We start from the raw sequence: 23501 nt of genomic DNA, 5'->3' as shown, positions 1-23501 counted from the left end.
TGCTCATAGAAACTTATTCTCAAACAGGTATCATTCTTTTAAAAACCACATCTTAATGACAGTAAAGTGGGCATTGGGCAAACATGGCAAGTTTTAGGGAAAGGCTGCTTGATTGATTTTTCTGCCGCTCTACAGTATGTCCCCTGTTTTTCATCACTGATTCTTCTCCTGCTCCTTCTCTCCATTTCTCCCTCTAAGCTTTTCTCGGCTTAGAAGTGATTCCTCTAAAGAACATTTTTATACAAAATCTGCCACCTCAATCTGGGACTGTTCCTTCTATGTAAATGCCATTGCACAAGATATTCTATTCTCTCTTTTCCAGCTTTTATGCATTGCAATTAGACTCATTGTTAAATATTCATATCCTAAAGAATGCCCATATAGCCAAGAAAATGCAGATACAACCTAATATGGTGAAGCAAGTTTCACCAAGAACCAACTTTGCATATCAGAACATTTCCTCCTGGTTCAATACAACCACAAATTAAGTTTCAATATAACTATCAGTACAACAGTAATAAATATGCAAATATTTACACAGAGTCTAAGAGTGCGACAGGTTATCACAGTTGGTTAAGGGTAGTGACAACACAGAGAGAGAGAAATGAGAGAAGATGCTCCAATGAATTATTCCTGCTAATTACCTTCTCACATACACCAGTGGGAGCTGTGTGTGTATGGAAATACACATGTGCATGTGTATTTGACTGGAGAATGTGAGTTTGAGTGTGCTTGAAAGAGATATGTGTGTCTATTGCCTCCCATTGCCAAAGCTAGAGCTACAGTATTGCAGCTGGCTACCTCTGTCTGCACAAAGGCATCTTCTAAAGCCCTTCGTAAAAGGCACACATCTTCCCCTCACAGCTACACTGTAAACCAATATTAGCCTCTGTGGAACTTGAGTTGCTCCAATATCCTGCAAATCTGGCAACAATTTTGGGTTTTTTGTTTGGTTTAATTAGTACATTTATAGTTTCTGGGCCAACTCTTCTATGACTTTTCAATCCATTGTTTTTGGATTTAGATTTAGGTAAAGCTCAACCTACTTGAAGTATCACTGCTTTTGCCCAAGCAAACAGGGCTCTGAGCTACAGGAGGTCTGTTGATTAAACTAAGATGGGACTTCATGATGTATAAGGTTAATACCATGATTGGTGAGGCCACAATTATTCACCAATCATGTAGATCAACCTCTTAGTGTAGTGTAGCCCAACTGTGACATACATGCTCTTAACCTCTCTTAGGGCTAGGTCTCCATGACAACCCTTCTGACTTGCGTATTAATTTCCCAGAGAATATAGGGTCATGGAAAGCAGAATAAATGGTGTGTACGGGGATGGGAGGCAGTTGAGGAAAGTGAAAAATGGAGGATAGAGGAATGCAGATGTTAAGGCATGTGTGTCTGTGGGTAATGATGCTGACCACGCTCCAAAAATGACAACGCTTTTGATCAAAAATGAAGATGCAGGCACTATTCCAGTATCACACAAAGGCTTAGTGAGTGAAATTTTGATGAACAACGTGCCAGTGAATTTACTACACAAACAACTGTTTGGAATACAAATAGTACAGTGAAAACATTGTTTTTGCACATTGTCGTGCATGTATAATAAAAATAATTGTAATGATGAAAAAAACAACAACAACTTAATTCTATGTTTTAAAATGTTAGTATCAATCAGGAATTAACAGGAGATTCGTTATGAATATGTTTTGGCTTCTTTTTAGTAAGACGCTTTTTACAAACATTGTTTTGCAAAACCAATGAAATGCATTGCACACACACACACACACACACACACACACACACACACACACACACACACACACACACACACACACACACACACACACACACACACACACACACACACACACACACATCCTCAGTTCCTTTGATGTCTGTCATTTTCCTGATTTTCGCACTGACTGAGGCCTTGTCCACACGAGCCCGGGTATTTTTGAAACCGGAGTTTTGCTCTGCGTCCACACGAGTGGTGTAATAAAAACACTCCGTACACACGCAACCGTGGAATCCGCTACCAAGTGACGCAATGCACGTGTGGAAGGCTGTTTTAACCAATCAAAATACAGTGGAAACCGCTTATCAAATGGCTTGGGACGGAATAATTTCTATACAAATGCTGTTTAAATAATTCGTTATCAAGAAATCCGCTTATAGTGTTCATTTTTGGTCATTTTATGGATGAAAACATGCGCAAAAACAATTTCAAAACTACGTGCAGCCTTAGCTATTTATTATTCATTTTCGGCGGTGTCCCTTTGACGTGCACTGCTGCAGCAGCCTGCACATGTTGCTGCGCTGTGTCTTGACTCTTGTGCTGTGTGCGTCACCTGGCTGCTGAGCCACATGACTGTCGGTGCGGCGCAACTCATTATCACTGGCTGTTGTGTTGTCTGTCAAAACATGGATGAATGAAACATATCCACTTTATATCGACCGCGGACATACGAATAAATGTTCGGCTTTTGGCTCGTTCTGTTCATCTCCGCATAGGCTCTTTTTTTATCACTGCATGACAGCAGTCCGACCCCCCCCCCCTCCCGTCGTACCCGGTCTGACAGTGACATAGGCTATTGCCTGTTCATTCATGAAAATCATCCCGAAAAACTCTCAATCAAACAAGGTGGGGAATAAGAAACTGCGGCGCTACTGTAGTAGTTCTGTAATTTTAAAAACACACCGGCAGCGGCCCCGCTGATCTAGCGTCACCTACTGTAAATGATGCTGTGTGGAAAACCAGCTGTGGTGTGTGATTGAGGGTGAGTTTGGAGCTGACGAGACGACTGTTTCGTTACTATATTTTTCTCATCGAAAAGCTATACAAACAGCATTTAGATGATGTAAAAAAAAAGATAAAAATCCACTTTGTCACCTCCATTTTTGCGAGCTCACGTCAACTTCTGCAAACCACTGCAAACAACCTCTGCAGGCTGGCAGTGTTTACATCAGCACGTGTGCAGCTATGACGTAAACGAGAAAAACAATCACGGTTGCAGTGTCCACACGCACCCGGTGAAACCAACCCCGGCCGAAAACCCCACCCTGGACTCCGGTTTCAAAAAACCACGGTTTCAGGGTTCCAAAAGCACGGTTGCGTGTGGACAGGACATACAACCGGGAACATATGTTCACGGTTTCAAAAATACCCGGGCTCGTGTGGACAAGGTCTTAGTATAACATTGGTTCTGTGTGACTGGAAAATGGTGTTTATAGCAAACCAGCAATATAGAGATCCAGAAATGTGGGCTATAGGACACAGTTCGTTAAAATTTTATACAGAGTACTATGGAGTTATTTTTGTGTCATAAATATCTGTAAACGCACAGAAGGTGATCTACAAATGTTCCTTGGTTTGCACACGTGTTTTGCTATCCACAAATACAAATTTCTAATTTGTAACTTGTATTTTGGTTTTTACAAATAAATGTGTATTTGTAAATATATTGTGTATTTGTAAATGTATAATTTTCCATTTGTAAAAACAAAAAAGCCATTTGTAAAACCGAAAATTCTGTTTGTGAAGTGTGACTCTGCATTTGTGGATCACCAATCACACACACGCATCTCTTTCCTCAATGACGTATTTCTGAGACAATCCTGCCGCGATCCACACAGATCCACAAACTCACAGCTGCTGATTCACAAAGGGCCGCTCTCCTCACCAGGAGGGGCAGTGTTGGCGAGTAGCTGAATTAAAACTAACGAAGAAGACTGCTACTGGCTTATCTCGAGAAATTATTTTAATTCCCACTGTTAATGCGTCACTTTATTAAGTTTTAATGTTTTTTCATGCGATAAAGTAACTGTTTAGATCCCCAATATGCGGTTAGTTTATCCAAATGACGCCTGTTTGGAAGCTCCATCTGTGGAGCAGCTAAGCTAACTAGGCTACCACCGGACGAGCGGTCTATCACAGAGGCTACAGCCGGGCTGCTGTGGTGGTCGGCCGGCTAAGCCGCGGTCTCCTCCCAGGGGAGAAAACGACCTGCATTGTTAATGTCAACTGACTGACCGTTTCATTGTAAAACATTTATTTATTGATGTAGCGGTGGTGATTGTAGGCTACATAGCCCATTATAGACTAAATAGTTTTGTTTGTTGATATAGTCTACTACACCACTGAATGAGACAACATTTATCTCCTAAAAATAATTCATCCAGCCGGCGGTAAACCTCTAAAAAACTGCCGGTAGATTGATGGGCTCCTTTTCTCCCCTGGGAGGACGACGCAGATTAGCCGACCGACCACCTCAGCAGCCCGGCTGTTGCTTCTGTGATGATCCGCTCATCCAGAGGCAGCAACCGGGTTGGGGCTTGGTTTCTCCCCTGGAATGACGCCGCGGCTTAGCCGGCCGACCACCACAGCAGCCCGGCTGTAGCCTCTGTGATGATCTGCTCATCCAGAGGCAGCAACCGGTTTACTGAAGTGCTCGTTTTCTCCCCCGAGAAGACGCTGTGGCTTCGCCAGCCGACCACAGCAGCTCGGCTGTAGCCGCTGTGATAGACCGCTCGTCCGGTGGTAGCCTAGTTAGCTTAGCTTAGCAGGTGGAGCTTCACTGCTCCGGCGTCATTTGGATAAAAAATAACCACATATTGGGGATCTAAACAGTCTAACATCTAAACATCTAATCAGATCTAAACAGCAGCCGGGCCAAAGACGGTTATCTTTGGCCGGGCTGCTGCGGTGGGCTGGCTAACCAGCTTCGTCATTCCGGGGGAAAAAACGAGCCGGGGGAGACCTGGATGACAGCGGAGGTTAGCCGGCCGACCACCACAGCAGCCCGGCTGTAGCCTCTGTGATAGACCGCTTGTCCGGTGGTAGCCTAGTTAGCTTAGCTGCTCCACAGATGGAGCTTCCAAACAGGCGTCATTTGGATAAACTAACCGCATATTGGGGATCTAAACAGTTACTTTATCGCATGAAAAAACATTAAAACTTAATAAAGTGACGCATTAACAGTGGGAATTAAAATAATTTCTCGAGATAAGCCAGTAGCAGTCTTCTTCGTTAGTTTTAATTCAGCTACTCGCCAACACTGCCCCTCCTGGTGAGGAGAGCGGCCCTTTGTGAATCAGCAGCTGTGAGTTTGTGGATCTGTGTGGATCGCGGCAGGATTGTCTCAGAAATACGTCATTGCGGAGAGAGATGCGTGTGTGTGATTGGTGATCCACAAATGCAGAGTCACACTTCACAAACAGAATTTTCGGTTTTACAAATGGCTTTTTTGTTTTTACAAATGGAAAATTATACATTTACAAATACACAATATATTTACAAATACACATTTATTTGTAAAAACCAAAATACAAGTTACAAATTAGAAATTTGTATTTGTGGATAGCAAAACACGTGTGCAAACCAAGGAACATTTGTAGATCACCTTCTGTGCGTTTACAGATATTTATGACACAAAAATAACTCCATAGAGTACTGTCTGTTCAACACTTGTTCTTTAACTTAGAAGAATTCACTGATGAATTTAATGATGATGTTGCATATTCACTTAGCTTTTACTTGCTTTGTGCTCTTACTTTTTATTTGTAATCTTAGCTTTTCAGAATGTTTCCCGGTTCTCAGTGGTGGGTGTGCTTTCTGAGGGAAGTAAAAGCTTTGTATGCAACAGCTCTTAATTCACTGCTCCTGTGAAATCAGGAAATCAGTTTTCTCTGCTGGCTATTACATTGAGGGACTGCAATTTCATGTAGAAGCAAATACACACAGAGATAACCACACTGATCCATTCACAGGCACGCAAATAGAAAAACGCACACAAAAACACACAGATCCCTGTGGACCTAGGAGTGGAGGTGTTAGGTCATTATTGTAGCTTTAGAGAAATGAACACTTCATCCCCAGCCCCTCTCCAGAGGCTATTGATTAGCCTTCCCCCTGTAGAGTTGTGTGTGTGTGTGTTGTTTTTCAGGCTCGGGGCATACTGCATCCTTAAGGAAATGTCATTTATGAATGAAGACTGGAAATACCAATCTTGCCCAGCCACCATATGTTTAAATTGCTGCATCTACAGTAACTACAGAGTTATGGTTGGCGTGCATGATAAAATAAGGGCCATAAGCAAAACAAAAAAGGTGTAGGAGCTCACATAGCATAATGCAAGACCTATCCATTCATACTGTATCCTCAGCATATCCCAAACAAATTATTTCTATAACTATTACTGAATTAACAAATTCTGAAAAACCCTCACATTTCTGCCTTTTTGTTAGCAACTGACAGGCAACCCTGCACAGTAATAACACTCTTAATAATTCTGCACTGTTGTGTCCAAGGGGCAGCCGATGAATGACCATCCATTAGTGAGTGACCAAGTAAATGAGACTTGCCACTGTTAAAAGGCTGTCTGGACTGCCATTTTAAAAGAAAAAAATGTTTTTATTCTCTTGACCATGACCCTCAGTAACCTTATTTATTTTTTGTTGTTGTTTTGTGTGTGGTAATTCAGGAACATTTTGGCATGACAAAAATGCAACTATATGGTTACTGAGAAACCGCCCATAACGTCCTTATCTTAGTGTTTTATAGCAGTGGTTATCAAACTTTTTTACATTAAGGACCCCTAAACTGACACAAATTAGACCACGGACCCCCCATTGGCCAATATTTAAAACCAAACACCAGAAATACACAAATATTTTTTGTGAGACTGAATAACGTTACTTTTTTTAGTCAATGTACGTTCAAATTACTGCCAATGGCATGAATCTGGGTAATTTCTGGGCAAAAAAATTACATTTCTAGAAAGAAAATGGTGTTAAACCTGCTCAAGGACCCCTGGGGGTCCTGGGACCCCACTTTGAGAACCACTATTTTAGAGGACAACTTTAATCTGTTTCTTCCCTTGTTTCAGTGACCATTACTGTACGTTTAAATGTCTGGCTGATTTTGTGAATGTGAACGTTGTGAATGTTATGACACACATCTGCCCACGCTGTGTGTGTAGCATGTGCTCTCCTCTATGTGTTATCAGAGGGTCTGCCCCCTTTGCCTACGTCACAGGTGTCTCTGAGGTGCATTTGATAATAAAGTTATTTTTAACCGTGCCTATTATTCCCAACATCATAAACTATCCACTGCTCTGGGCCCACTGCCAGTACTGTCATTGCAATGTAATAGGCAATACATCAACAGGAGTGTATGTGTGTTTGTGTATGTGTCTGTGTGAGTGAATTTGTCTGAGTCAATGTGTGAGAGCTCAGCATTTTTAGACATAAAGTGGGCATGTAGGTGTCTGGAATCACTAGGTGCTTCAGAGTGCTCATCTTTGTATCAATGGACTACATCTAATTGATGTATATCGAGGAAATATATGTAAGTGGGTTGATGAGACATTAAACCTGCACCTTGTTTTATACAATATGTGTTATATTTATCCACTTATGTATGGCTGCGTGATATTAATAAACTCGAAGGAGAAATAAATAGCCGTTGGTCTGGTGCTCTGTGGCATGCAGCAACCCATAGTTCTTCTGAGAATGAATTTTTGCACCCGTTTCCCTGTGCAGTCGTGTTTGATATGCTGCTTCGCTCTCTATTGCTCAACTCCTACTGCTGTACTGTAATTACTGCACTTGGCAGACAGTCACGACACATCGACATCAGACGAATTTGCGTGTAGGGAGGGGATGAGCAACAGAAGAGAGAGATGTGGTGGGGATGGGTGTTGTGCAGGGGAAAAAGACAACCACAGGTTCCTTTTTCACACATTTTTGCTTAAAAATCCTACCACTGTGAAAAGTTTTAGAGTGAGCCATGCAAAGACCCAAGCAGGTGAGCATATGCTTGGAGCCGAGTGTGTGCACACTGTCTGTGTGTCAGATGTGACATGGTACAGTGGATTTTCTTTGTGATGATTAGTAAAATAAGTGTTTGGAAAACAGCTCATGTGACACCTTTACATAAAGACAGCGATAAAGAGGAGTTAAACAACTATCGGCCAATCTCCAAGTTGTCTCCTTTGGCTATGTTGGGACTCAGCCCAGTCAAAATGGAGGACAAGGCCGCATGGCTTCTTTGTCTCCCAGACAAAGGAAAACCATTGAACTCAATCCTTCACCTCTTCACACCTAGGTGTGAAACCTCCACTACTGAACCCCCATTGGTCAGGTATGGCCCCAGGACCTGTGAGGTCACAGGCCATATAAAACGAGAAGGTGCCCTTCTCCCTCTCTCTCACTTCTCAGTGGTTCTCAGAAGGAGCTGCCGCTCCTCTGAGTTCCCTCGCTCTTCGCCCTCTTCTCTTGCCCGCTCTTCAGAAGGAGCTGCCGCTCCTCTCAGCTCCTCACCTGGAGCTACTGTTACAACTCTCCAACCTCCGTGAGGCCTGCACAAGGCAGGCGCCTACACTGGAGCAACCCTTGATAATGTTCCACTGCACACATCCTTATAATCTGAATGCCACAAGTGTCATACTGAAACATACCTAACCCAAAATGCAGTTTATAATTTTAAGGGTATTGCATGTTTTCTTGCTAGAGTAGTAAAGTGGAGGTTAAAGGGATAGTTCACCCAAAATTCAAATTTCATCTATCTACTCACCCTCATGTCGACTAAGGGCTGGAAGAAGTTTCAGAGTCCTCCGTGGCTTCTCTGAGTTACAGCGGGGCTCTGTGTGGCACTGCATGTCAATATGACGGTTGCAAACGGAGCTCACTTTTCTTCATCCAAAAAGACACACCAAAAACCATCCAAATACCTCCATAGTGCTCGTCTGTAATGTCCCTCTTGTATTGAAGTCCCAACATGAGAAATTGTTCAGAAAAAAAAATTAAATAAGTATAGGTTTTAAGCTTGTTTGTAGCGGAAGTTCTCAGTGTTGCTCTGCCGGAATCTTGTGCGATTTGCAGAGCCGTGAACGGGGTGTCTATGCAAATCGCGCAAGATTTGTACGGACCAGGAAGAGCAGTGCTGGGAGTTTCTGCTACAAACAAGCGTGTCTTTTTGGACAAAGAAAAGTGAGACCCATTCGCAACCGTCATATGGACATGCAGTGCTGCACGGAGCCCCGCTGTAACTCAGAGAAGGCACAGAGGACTCTGAAACTTCTCCCAGCCCTTAGTCGACATGAGGGTGAGTAGATAATGAGTGAAATTTGAATTTTGGGTGAACTATCCCTTTAATCACTGTGGACATTCAAGTCTAGAGAAAGGAATAATATGAAGGGAACAGAGGAGCACTGGGGAGCTAACAGATGAGAAAAGGCTCTGTGAGTTAACTTGCATTTGTGGCCTTTGATATACTCCAGGTAATGCTAGTGTACAATGGCAGAAGAAGGAAATAGTTATTCAGAATCAATGATGCCTCTCAGAGAAGAGTTTTGCTAATGTTCGGGTTGCTATGGTTCAGGACACATTTTCTTGATGTTTGATGAAGCTGGGACAGAATAAAGACAAGTAAACAGGGAGCTCAAGGATGGAAGAACTGGATATGGTGGTAAAAGATCTCTGTCTTGAAATTATGTCTCAAACAAAAAATATTGACATATTAATGCAAAAAACTGTCCTGTAAAAAAATCATTCTGCTGCAAATACAGTACAACCGGGACAAGTTGTCCAAAGCTAGTAGTGATGAAAGTATGAGTAATATTCAGAGTCCTATTCACTTCTTTGTTAATAGTGTGGGCCTTTGTACTGTTCATTACAGTATAAAACATGAAAACACTAGAAGCATTTAAGACAATTAATTGCAATGAACAAAATCATAGTGCAAAACCCTATTTGCCCTGTGCTTCTTTGCCAAGTATAGGATAACAAAATATTAAATCCTAAGTACTTGAAGCATGATATTAGAATTAGTGAAAATATCATGCTGATAATGGATGAAAAAGCATTTAGTAAGTGGAGGGAGATGGTAGGGATCCTTCATGCTTTTTAAAACTGGTACTGGTCCTCTGTTTTAACATCAGTATTCAGGGTGCACAAAAACATTTACATTTTTTGTTTTAATATTGTCCAGTGGAATGCATAATGGCAGCAAGCATAGCATTTATACCAGCAAGACATTGAGAAACAAAGGCACACAATACTGAACCCCTATCCATGAACACACGCCGGATGTGCTGAAGGACTTTCAAATGATGCCTCAATACCATCTGTGCACCATTGTTTTGTCATCTCCTTTAATGGTGTCTTAAAATCTTGAGCATATAAATGCCACATCTTGTTTGTATAACTGTGAAGAGGCTCCCATTGAATACTATTCAAGTTTTTCATACACCAATCAACACAGCATTGCACAGTGTAATTCACTCCCTCACAGTTTTTGTGATTCAATATTTTACAACCTCTTGATGTCACTGGCATCTATTTGTATGCAAATTAATTGTGTTACATCAGGAAACTGATGGAGGCACTAGAACCACTGCAGGGCTTCAGGCATATATGGTTATGAATGTGAAGTCGATCATATCCATCACTCCACTTGTGCATCTTATTGGAGTGTTTTCACTAAATGGCAAATCCAGTGTAAGAATTAGATGAGGGAGATGCCATGAAGAAAAACTAAGTACTGCACAGTGCTTACATTTCTGTTATGGTATTCCTATAGATACTATATTGTGGTGTTACTATGTTGAGTTTGCTTGTTTTGTGTGTCATCTCTTTTTTGGCTTTATCTGCTTAGGAACTGCCCTTTAGCTGTAATGGTCTATCCTTTTTCCTTCTCCATTACTCACCAAGATGGAGATGGGTTAGCGCAGAAACCTTGTTTCCTCCCAACCTTGTTTCCTCCCAACCTTTATCTGTTATATCAGTGAAGATGACAGAGAAGAACAGTGGCAAAAAGGGGTTGTTGCAAGACTGACTAATCCATCTGCACAGACTTTAAATACTCAGGAATCCTGCAGCAGACACCTCTTGTTGAGTGTTTTTTGTTTGCATGGATGTGTTGTTATGTTTATACATTTTGAGCTAAAATGTATGCCATGAGATTTCACATGCATGTGTTCAGCAAGTACATGCACACCTCACAAGTGCCCAGGACTACCTGTTGCCCATTAGATGGCCCTATTGGAGTAGTTGTGGGTTTTCCTCAAGCACATAATTGCCATATATGAATTGAGATACATTTAAGTTGTGGATGCACATTGTGATTATTGAACCAGTTACTTGGTCATAACAGATAACAAGTTTTACCCAGTCTGCTGCCATTTTGGCCATATCGTTCAGTGATTCGCTAAAACCATGTGAGATAGTAAATGATTCTGATCATTTACTTATATAACCATGTCGCAGCCTCTACCACAACATTTTTTTGCCTTGCGACTTATAAATCATAGCACACTGTCCATTGCATTTCCTCAGTCATTCAATATGTGCTCCTTTTTAACTGTCAAGACCTAACAAACTGTGTATGTTGGTGGAAATACTGCGGGATACTATATAGCCCACACATCATGGCTCTACTCCGATGTGTCAGAGTGCCGCTGGACTGGATTATGACCCAGATGCACTATGTTTCTCTCACAAATGACAAATGTAGATCAATAGTCATAAAAGCTCAGGAGTAGATGGCTTAGTAATGGCTTATATCCCCGATGAGAGGGATCAAATGGTTGATCTCATGAATTGTGGTTTACCCTCAGTCTGTGTCTTATGCTGCCTTTCCTTATGTGTACTCATAAATTAGAATTAACTGAAACATTAATGCCCTGAATTGGTAGTTGGCCATGTTAACAATCAATAGTTGGTTAATTGTTAACAATAAACTAAGTACAATTGTCTCCTCACAATTAAACAATTTTTAACGGCTGACATTACCCATTTGCTGCAAAATCAGTGTAAATTGGGTGCCTACAGAATGGATTACGTTGATAATGCAAAATAAGGATGTATTAAAAATTGTGGCGTTTCTTCTCCCAATGGGCAATGGCCCAAACAAAATCCATCAAAAATGGCAAACAATGGTGCACAACGTTCAGGCCTCATTGGAGAACATACATTAGATCAGACTAAATGTGTTGGATTTTAGAACCATTTTGCTCCATCAAAAAGGATCCAGCCTTCAAAAGTTAAATAGCCTATAACGTTATTAAATAAGCATAAACAGTTTACCCCTATCTTCACAGTGTTGACTCAGTTTGGGTTATATAATGGTTACATACAAGCCATACACATACCTTACAATGATGAGTAAGTAAGTTGTTCGTTGATCACTGTAGCTAACATCAGTTACTGGGAACACCTGCTTAGCTGAGACAGATGTGGGCAAATACTGTTGCACCAATTTATCATGCCAAATCTCATTAGTATCGGTACTACTGTACTAAAATCCTGCTATTGTGATATTCCTACCACCTAATGGCATCGTCTGATATTACAGCAAAGTACAGTGCATTTTCTGACAGTTACACCACACATCTTTGTCTTCTGCATTGTTGGTCATTATATTTTTAATCGATTTAAATCAAATGACAGTTAAGGAATGATTGATTAATCGTTGACTGCACTAGAAAGAACTCTTTTTCTCATTTGTGTTCTTCCCTCTCTGTGTTAATTTCATGATATAATAACCCCCATATTAGATTTCTCCCAATAAGAGTGCATACAAAAATACAACCAAGGATGCTGTAGATGGCTGTGGGGTTTAAGGGCAGCAATGGAGTAAACAGCGTGAAATATTTATGACTATGTAGGAAGGATGCCAGGCCATACCTACTTGTTGTAGTTGGAGGCATATATTATGATTTGCAAACTATTAACCCGACTCCTTATTATTCCTGCTGTATCAGCAGCCATGTGGTCAACAGTGTGTCACATGTAATTGATACAGTATGCATTGGGTTATCAGCAATAATTTGATGTACTATCACTTTAGTCAGGTATTCTTGTCAGACTTGCAGTACTGGAGAGTTTCTATTATGAGTGTGCCTTTATAAGTATATGATTTTATCACTATTACCACTCCTTCACTTCTGAAAGTCATTGGTATTACCCCCCAGCCCTCCTATTGAATCGGCAGCTACAAATTGTTTTTATGAAATGTACTGACTGGGGGTCCCTTCCCTCTCTTTCTGCAATACCTACACAAACATTCAGATTAACTATGTGGTATTATTTTCTATCCACTGGTACACTGGTGCACTTTCCACGTGAATTGAATGGAAACATTTTTTTATCAACATGTAGTATAGAACTTGGCTAGAAACATGGCTTTTGCAATGAAAATGTATAGGAAAGAATCGGACCCACATTTCCAAAGAAGGTTGAATTATCATGATTGCTGCTCTACTTAAAAGACAGAACAGTGCCTACTGCCTACAGTAGCTACAATTAACAGCTCATGAGCAGCAGAGTCATGTAATTCACTGGGAGACATCTTCTTGTCAGATTATGTGTCTGATTTGTTTTTCAGTCTTCCCTAATCTTTGTTGCATAGAAAGTGGCAATTATGTTGCATTCATCACAAACATGCTGCAACATCCAGATTGCTTTTCAGCAACATGTACCCGACCCAGGACCACCTGTTAGTTGTAATCAATCAACCCAGTGTGATGGTCACCGTCATCTCAGTGTAACATTTCTTGGGTTCGCTTGGGTATTCAATTGTCATATCTGTTGTGATTGTGATTAAAGAGAAAACACAACACAACTAAGACAGTCTGAATTGCCATGTTGATTCATGATATCTTTGTAGGAAAACAAAAGGGTGCGTCAAATATACCAGAACTTTTGCTTCCCTGTAGCTACTAGTTCCTCTCATAGGACTCACTGGACAGAACTAGTGTACTTTTTCATATGAATAACTTGGAGCTTGGCAAGAAGGGTTCTTGACCTCATATAATAACCTCCCGCTGCGTTTATACTTTAAACTAACGTACAATCAATAGTATCACTTTGCCAATGCTGCAGAATGCTGACTGAACAGATCAACAGCTCTTGTTTTTTTGTAATTCCTGTAGTGTATACAAGTAAATGTTAGCTCATATAATGTCTGCTATAATCATTTATATAGCAAGGAGAATTGCAAAGCATTACAGAAGAAGGCATGAAATAGCTGTATTGCTTATAATAGCCCATCTATTTTACACTGCACTTGATTATTAAAAAGTGACTGCACCAAATACTTGTCACTCTTTGTTTTACCATTGTACATGGGGAAAAAGGAAAACAAAACTGCACAAGCATCTGGGAATAGGAGTGGGCTGAAACTGCATGTAGCATTGCTGTGCACTAATGGGCACAAACAATAATCCCCAAGTGTAGCATGCATTTTATTCCATTCATTTTAGCCCACCACAGTGATAACCTTGACCTCCCTCCAACCAGCCTGTTAAGCACTGTGGTGGTGCGTGGAGAGATAATGCTGTGCATGGTATAAAACTGGACTTAATTGGCTGCCAGGCTTTATGAAGTTCTCTTTTGGGGGGCCCATTGATTATTAATACGCAGGCTGCATCAAAGAGCTAACTGACACTCGAGCAGCAACCCTAGAAACACACAGATCAACAGATACTGTACATCCGCAACCTTCTGTGGTCATAGAGAGAATTTATAAACAGACAGATGGTGAAAGAAACAATTGTGTGAGAACAAGAGGAGGCAATAAAAGCCGAGATATGAGGAAAAATCAGTGAAGATAGTGTGGAAATTGATTTTTGGCACACAAGATTTTGTTCCTTAGAAAGTGTTTTACCTGTTTTCTTCTGTGTCCCAATGTACCTTAGCTATACTGTATACCTTGCACACAACTTGCTTTAGAAGCCTGTCCTCCTTGACAGTTACACTCTGAAGTAATCAAGAATGTCCAAGGAAGCATTGTTGTTCCTGATTAGTTTTTTTGCATATCAATGTTCACATGTTAATAGAGCTGTATGCCTGTGTCTATTGTTGTTGAATGTGTTACCATAACCCAATGTCACATCAGCGCTTGCGATGCATTGCCTAGACCCAGTGCAAAACCTTTTCTGACAGAGCGTAGAAATAGCTGTGTCCTCAAATGTACCCTTTGCAGTATAGGCAAAAAGGAGAAATGCAATAGGTTTTCCATGGCATTAAAATGTTTCTCTCTGTCAGTTTGTCACATTTCCAGTACTGTCTGCAGGGGTGACAGATTGAAAAGGCATAGTGAAGGAGCTTGCCAAGCAGGATTTCCACCCAGCCAACTGAATCAAGACAAATATTGATATTATTACTCATAAACAGCATATCATTATGATTACCCTGCTGTTCAGCCCAGGAATATCACTGTAGTTTGCTTGTATGTCAGCTGTGTGTGAGAGAGAAGGAATGAGGGCCCTGCTCTCTGTGACAGTCCATGCGAACTGGGTAGAGACAGTGGCTTTGGGATGTGGTGCAACTACTGTACAGTATTGATTCCAAAAGCTTTTAGGCGCATGGCTAATTTTCCATATGGGGCCTCTGCATGTGGCCACAGGGCTGTGGATGGGTCAGGCACTGTTTTGTTTACACTGAGAGACTAATCCGTGCGCTGGCTGTGTATGCGTGTGTGTGTGTATGAGTCAGGGAGAAACAGTGAGATTGTGCATGCATGTGTGGTTGGCTACGCCAACGAAGCATCTAATGTACACAAGCATCTACTAGTGTGTGCACACTCACAGTGTTGGCTAACACTGTTTAATTTCTGAATCCCTCAGCAGCATCCCTCTCGATCAATACAATTTGCCACCAGTGTTTAGTAACGTATTTCAAGACCCTGTGATTTTTGACTACCAGATTTGCTAAAAGTTGAGCTTCTTCAAAAATCCTGCTCGGGGTAGAGGGTGACCTCTGTCAGCAGCATCAGCAAAGTTTCCCTAACTTCCATTAGAGCAGAGAAGATGGAAAGTGTTACAGCTTGGTAAAGTCTGCTCATTTAGGCTGTCAAAACCTTTATTCTTTTTATTAAGGAACAAGCTCTATTCTGTGCAGTTCTCATACTCCTTTCTATGTTAATCCTGTTAAACATGAAGCAGCCTTGCCGGCCGCTTCCCCTTTCACTCACATTCAACCTGCCAGCTGGACCTGTAGAGGAGTAGCTAGTCATCAGTCATTAATGTCCAGACCAAAGTGAATCCACCAGCTTCCTCTCAGTATCCATCAGAGCACTGTTAGGAGTTGTTAGCATATCCAGATGAGGCCCTTAGGCCCTGGGCCATCTATTACACATTCAGCATCTGCCATAATATGAGGGCTCAACAGCAGCCTCTTCAGCTTTTGACAGTGTTGCTTCTAATACCTCAGCAACTCCATTTCAGTTCCTGCAGTCATCTGAGTCATCTCAGGTGAACCCTGAATAGTCTGTCCTGTTGTCTTTGGAGACCACACCATTATTGTGGCAGGGAACTCTCCTCCAACTCCCACACACGCATTGTCGCCTCCTGATGGTCCACAGGTGTCCCAAAGAAGATGCTGCTTTAAAAGAACCTAAAAATCAATGCAGATTACAAATACATTCTATGAATCTTATTCTCATCCAGTTATATCATATTGTTCACGCTCACCGAAGTCAAGTATGAAATGGATGTCTAAAAAAATTGCTATTCATCACATTTATCTTATCTTAAAGTGAAAAATGGATGTCTGCTCTCTTCTCAGGTCAGCTCCATTGAAAGACAAATCAGCCTATTACACCTGGTAGCCTGAAAAATCCTTCTAAGATACAGGTACTGCAGAGCACCAATGCAGGCAGCTAAAACCATACTCTCCCTTTTTGGTTTGATGCTTGTCAGCTTTACCAATGAATTAAATGAATTACCTTCATTCAAATTCACCATGAAATGAGGAGCTATAACAAGAGGTTTGAAGACAGGGTGAATGAAAATGTTTTAAGGGACGGAGAGATAAAGTGAGTATGTGTATCAGCATGTGTGTGTGTGAATAAATGTGGCCCCTGGGTGAGTTCCGTTTGTGAGTGGCCATGACTTTTGCTTTACCAGGTGTAGAGGAGCGTGAAGCAGACTGTGATGGGGTCTGTGAACAGTTATCACATTTACCCCAGGCCACAAGCTATGTGGCTGGTTTGTCAAAGCTGACTGTATGTAATGCTCTCCCTCCCTCGCTCCCACCCACTCCTGGCTCTCCCACCCTCCTTTTCTGTCGCCACTCTGCCTCCCTCTCTTTTTCTTTCATGCTCCCTTTCTCCCCACTTTTTTCCTGGCCCACTGACTGCCTCAGCCACCTCCTCCCTGACTCTCTCTGCTTCATGCTACTGTACCTCACCCATCCTGCTTACCTTTTTATCTTTCTCCCTTTTTTTCCAGTGTGGAGGGGAGCAGGTAGGGCTGGCTGAGGGCTTGCAGTGGATTTCAGTAGTGCTTATGAAGGTCCTCATGTACAGTACAGTTCTGTAGCAAGGACTTAAAAAGCCTAGCGGATGTTTCAGATACACGCATACATTGCACTGGATCCATGCACACACTGCTAAGGACATGAATTATTCACTTTGTTTTCACTGGGCTGGAGCGCAAGAGATGGGGTGAGAGGGGGCGCAGTGAAAGAGATCTGAGCTGAAGAGAGAGGAGGCACTAGCTGTTAGCTGAGGCATGGGAGCTAGCCTCCTTATTATTCTCGTCCACTCTCTTAATGTTCCCAAGCCATAGCAGTTAGACAGAGAATCTAGACTGCAGTGTTAATCTATAGATACGCTCATAGATCTGCAAAGGTATGAGACACATTACAATAGACCATGCAAATGATTAAATATGCTGCTGAATTATGTCATAAAGTTAGAGAGAAAGATGCTTAATGACAATATTGAATTATTATCCAGCTCTGGGTGTGCCATTATATATATATTTTTTAGGCCAGTTTAAAGGTATAGTTATTTCATTAAGCAGTTGAACCACTCCCAAATACTGGTCATTCATGCAGTTGGGATATCATGCAGTTGGGATATCATGGAATTAATCATATACATAAAAGTAGGTTCATATATAGATTACTCATACTGTTGTCAACACCATATTGTTTGAACAGTCACAATTTTTCATTACTGATTAATCTGTTCATTGTGTTTTGAGTTCATTGGTTGATGAGGTGGTGGGAAATAGTCATGGCAGTTTTTGAGAGTTCAAGGTGATATTTTTAGTGGTCAAAAACCTTAAATCATTGAATTATTGCTGAATATAAACCAGAGAAAAGTGCTGGTCTCTTTCTGAAATATTGAACATCCTCTAGAACAGATTGTTGAAGCTTGTGATCTACACCCCAAAAAAATCAAGGGTGATAAAAAGATGTACAGCATACCAACCGCAAATCTTTGCTCCCTGATTTTTTTTCTTACCGTTTCTCCAGCCAGATAACTCGTTGCTTGTATGTAGATCTCTTCAAGTGCTGTTGCCTACACAGTTTGTCCTTGTATGATGCAAGTAGGATGAAATCTCTCTCTGGCCCAGCCCAAGCTATCAAGGGGAATCATCGTTGTTTTGGCAAGCTGTCTTTGGTCCCTTTACCACATTCCCAGAACTTAATCCTTCCAATTGTGTAATCCATAATTATTAATTGTGGATTTCATGTACTCATAAGATGCTGGATATGGATCATTTTGAAAAAAATTGGATGTTGCATTCAGGATGCTGATATTAAAGTGAACACAAATTAAAATTGTGACTGAAAGTAGTAACAAACTGCACTGTTATCTGTTGGTGATTCATTGCGCCAGCTTTGAAGTGCATGGAGACCCATTTGGCCGGCACTGTAAGGGCACAGAATCACTTTATAAAATGTGAATATGAAGCTACGCTACACGGTTTTGGGGAAGAGTTATCAATTTTCCTTGCCCTAAAGACCTGGCCAGCCAAAGTCGCATACAGGTAGAGTGATCTGCTAAATCCTCTAATGTATTAGGACAACCTGTCATGCTCTTTCGCAAATGCTAATGGGATTACATACTGTAGAGTGTCCAACAGTGGCAGGGTATTCTCATGCAAGCCTCTAGTGCAGGGAAATACACACAGTTTAACGTCTGCTGGGTAAGTAGAACATCTAGCCCGTGACTTGTTAAATATTTAAACCCTTATATTCTTTTATGTGATAGGTTTAGCCTCTCGTCTTTTGGAATTGTAAGTGGTTACTGCAGCTGAAAGCAACACGTGCCACCAAATTAGCACCTTGGCTTCTACTCTGAGAATCTCCTGCTAGTCAAGTCTTTCCAAGGCAGGCTTTGTAATGTCTTTGCAAAAAGAAACTCACAGAAGAGTAAATGATGAATGACAGAACATTTAACTGCCTTTCAATCTATGCTCATTTACCATAGGTTGACATAATAATCCACTGTAGCTCCAAAAGAGACAACTGTTACTGTTGTATTTGTTTTTATTAGCTGACATGACATGAGCATAATGATGACTGGGTCTTCAAGACAAGTGCTTAAAGTGCATGAATTTCACCTGGAAAAAAATTTCAAATATTCAATTTTCTCCACTCATTGGCGTAGTAGTTTTGTGCTCTCACAGCAAACCACCTACTTCTGTGAAACAGGCCCAGTCATGCCCTCATGTGCAACCTGACTCACAGCCAGGCCAGAGAGAGAGAGGCTGACACAACTGCCTATAGGTGGTGTACACATGTGGTCATAGTGAACACTGATGTAAAATCTAATTAACTAAATGAAAGCTTGTTTAATTTTTATTATTCTCTATTTTCCTACTGCCCCCCTCGTCGTCTTTTCAAATTAAAAGCCCTTTGCAGAGTCATGTAATTGTGACTTCTTGACAGTGCAGTGGCAGCAATCATTTTGTAGCAGTGGGGAGCCACTACAAAATGTATACAGGGGAAACTCTGGGCTATTCTTTGTTTGTACTTCCAGGTTTTGGTATCAGTGATGTGCAGTGTGTTAACATTCCTGAAGCCTTTATTTTTGTGGGTATCTCTTCCTGTGCGAGCTTGTGAACAGTGTACACATCTGCATGTGTGTCAGTTCAAGTGCCCACATTATGTTATCTTGTCAGCAGCTTCAAATTGTTTGTCACTTGCGTTTTCCCTGAGGGGCTTGCTCTAAATTCCACCCTGCTGTCTTGGTCAACTTGAACATTGGTGGCACCGAGAACACAATAGAGCGCAGCGCTGACTTAAGCTTACAATTAATAATTTAAAGACCTGCCACAAATGTTCCACGGTACATTTCCTTGCACGAGAAGCTTGCTTGTTAAAAGGGTGGGCTGCATAACTGGCAATTCTCAGGTCCTTAAGCATTTATCTTGCACACCACACAAAGGTCGTGCACCCGTCTCCTCTGATAAGCACATCCACAGTTATCGTGAGTTCTGGGTTCAATTGAATATGACATGAAGTGAATAGGCCAGTGCCTTAAGCTGGTTGGTTGGTCAACATGATAACAACACATCTTTTGTCACAAAACATGACAGCAACAGACTAGAAATGAAGGTCAGATTGACATCATCTGTTTAGCTCTTCATCACAGTCCCAGTGTTGGGGCTTCACAGCCCATTCATGAATAGAAAAAGGCTGCCCTTATGAGAATGGAGAACTCCCACAAATCTCCTTTTATCTATGGCAGTTTCCTCTGTCCGTGTATCACTGTGTTTACCAGGGAACCATTTGATCAGCAACACTCCCACAGATGGATAAAGTGAAGCATGAAGGCCAAATTCTACCCCGCATCGATCTGAACAAACAATACCCCCCACTCGTGCTGTCCTGATATCACCACTAGGGTCACACTACAGAAAAAGCAAGTGTGTGAGAGTGTCTATGTGTGCAGCATTGTAAAACTGCAAACTACAGTTGTATCATCATTGTATCATCAACGTCATCATCATGTCCAGAGTTCAGTGTCATGTGTTACAGGTTTCTTCACATCTTGACTAATGTGTAATATCAAATTAAATGTCATTCATCTGGTAATAGTGCTGCTAGTAACACTAATGAAAGTCAATAAATACTAAAAATCGAAATATTTTTTATGCAAATTACCTTTAATCCTTTTCGTCAGTGCTGCTGTTTTTGTAAGGTTTTCTTTTATCTATTTTGTTCTATTTTAAGACTAAATATGCCTCCTTTTTTGGTAATTGCATTAGCATTATCTTTTGTTCAAGTCATAGATAAATGCTTAATAATCCTACACCCGTCTATGAATACGTTTCCTTCAAATTTGCTTTATCTCTGCATCAGCAGCAGTTTTATTTCCAAGTTCCCTTGATACTTATCTCCTCTTTGTGTTTTTGCCCTCCATATCTCTGTAATCTCCTACTACCTCCTCCTCTTTGCCCATTCCCTCTCTGCCACCCTCCTTCCCTGCCTCTCTTTCCCTCCCTCTTCTCTCTCCCAGGCGACTGATGCACGCTACAAGCCGTGTGTGCGTGTAGTGTGAGAGAGAGTCATTGTGTGTGTGCGTGTGTGTGTATGCTTGGGTGTGTGTGTGTGGATGTGTGCGAGTGTGTGTGAAGAGAGAGAGAGAGACATAGACTAAGCCCCTAACACGGAGCATGCCTCTGCGTCCGGCAGCCGGCAAACATGAGCCACCCAGCCCTCCACGGCAGGACCAGCAGCAGCAACAGCACACACACACACACACACTCACACACCCTTACACACACGCAGCAAACGGCAGCCAGGGGGCCAGCACTGACAGCGGCAGCTCCCGGGAAGAGGACAGCGCCGTTCCCGTTCCTGTCGGTGTTCCGGCTTTCCATCCCGGTGCACAGCGGAGCCACAGTGCAAGAGCACCCATGGAGGAGCCGACAGGCAATACCGTGGTCATCCGCATTGGTATCCCAGACCTACAACAGACGGTAAGAGCTTGTTCTGTAGACACTGCTGAAAAGAGGATAAAAGAGAGGGAAGCTACCTCTCCCCCTGCCTCTCTGGCTGGGTTCCTCCTGCCTCTCTTTTATCTGCTTTGTGGATTTTGCTCTATTTCTTTCAAACATCTTCAGACGTTTTCTCTCCTCTCTATTTCCTTCTTTACATCCTTTTTTGTCCCATCCTTTTTCGTTCTCTTTCCCCTCTCTTTGATTTTTGGTATGCACACTTCATGGCTGTATTTGCTTGCTGGCTTCTGGAGGTTCCACTCCCCCCTGCCCACTGATGTCTCACTAATAAATCTACCTCTTCATTAACTGGGCTTCAGCTGACTTTGACAACTGGCCACTTAGGATGAGAAGAGAAGGGGCAGAGAGGGAGGGGAGAGGGAGAGAAAAGGCATCAGTGATAAAGAGGGCTGTAAGAGACATTGTAAATCTGCATGAATACACCATGTAGAGAATCAAGATAGTTTTACCTGAACTGTGGAACTTTACCTCATCTGTGCTGTTCTGTGCTGTTGCTCTATGGCGAGACTGAGATCCAGTCCCTCGTTCTTGTTACTAACCCACTAGCCTGTGGCTTTTTTTTCTTTCTTTTTTTTTGCAGTGTATGCGCCGGAGAAATGCAAAACTATTAGACTGTGACATTGATCCTTTCTTTCCCTTTATTTTCCCCATTTTCCATACTGAGTAAGCACTGTCCCTCTCTTCACAAAATCCCTGTGACCACACATAAGTGCTTCTGTCTACATTTGTTAGCTGCAGAGGGGGGTTGGACCAGGGCACCAGTCCAGACACTAAGCATAATGTCAAACAGCAGAAAGTGTTAAAAAAAGGAACATGATTTGCTGGAGACTGAAGTGTTATCAATTTACAGTAACATATGTCTGACTCCGTTTAGGTATATTACAGCAGTTCATGCAAGCTGTGACATATTCTATGTTGTCACATAGGAAATGTGACAACATGGTATCTCCCTTTGAGCTTGTACATAGCACATAGAAAACGATTACGCTTTTTATCACTAATGTGCCTCTGTGTCAACTTACCCCTCCTGCTCTGCTCTCACATTTCCAGACGTCCTCTACTAGTCATATAGCAAAATGTAGATTGAACCTTCACAGTCATTACATAAGGTCCTCAGTTGGCTTTCTATAGGTGGCTTAGTTTGAGCTTGTGCTTCCTTCTTGAGACACTGAAAGGCAAGAGGCTGTTTTTGCGTTGTTATTGTTGATTACCTCATTGTTGTTGAGTACTTGGCTGAAATGACCCATTGTATCCTAGTGAGGCTCCAGTGCTGCATGCCAGGAATAAAGAAAGGAAATAAAAGGAGAGCAGTTGTAAAGGAAGCAGAGAATTCCCCAAAGGTGCTGCACAATCACTGTCTGTGAACAACAACGGTTTTCAGTCAAGCTCACACACAAACTCACACACTCTTACACAAACTCAAGCACACTCAAGCCTGCAGGTACAGTAGCTATCATACAGGCACACACAAAGTTGTACTGTGTACGTGCACACATATGCACACCTCCAAATTTGCTCTACATGCATGCACGTTTGTGTACACAAACAAGCACTCGGGCCCATGAGTCCTAATCCCATTACCATGGGACTTCCCTTAATGTGGTTATGTAATGTAAAGATGCTCATTAGTTTCACTTTCATGGAGTCACATGTAGTCTGATATATGGGCCATGAGGCAAGAACACATACAGAAAAACATAGTGAAAGACAAACAGAGAGAGAGCCTGAAAGTC

The 23501-nt window shown here is 41.8% G+C and overlaps 1 protein-coding gene across 1 annotated transcript in view; it reads left to right on the top strand.

The window, feature by feature from the left end:
* The first annotated feature begins 9118 nt into the window (after positions 1-9118).
* The window catches only part of shank3a (SH3 and multiple ankyrin repeat domains 3a), a 150576-nt gene continuing 136193 nt past the window's right edge, over positions 9119-23501 (top strand). Inside the window, 1 exon segment of the mRNA XM_083974021.1 lies at positions 9119-21729. Coding sequence (XP_083830147.1) covers positions 21424-21729 — 306 coding nt within the window. The 5' untranslated portion in view covers positions 9119-21423.

The sequence above is a fragment of the Trachurus trachurus genome (genome assembly GCF_905171665.1).
Source record: "Trachurus trachurus genome assembly, chromosome: 6".
In the NCBI taxonomy this organism is placed as follows: domain Eukaryota; kingdom Metazoa; phylum Chordata; class Actinopteri; order Carangiformes; family Carangidae; genus Trachurus; species Trachurus trachurus.
The sequence above is the reverse complement of the archived record's forward strand: the minus strand, read 5'-3'. Positions and strand labels throughout refer to the sequence as shown.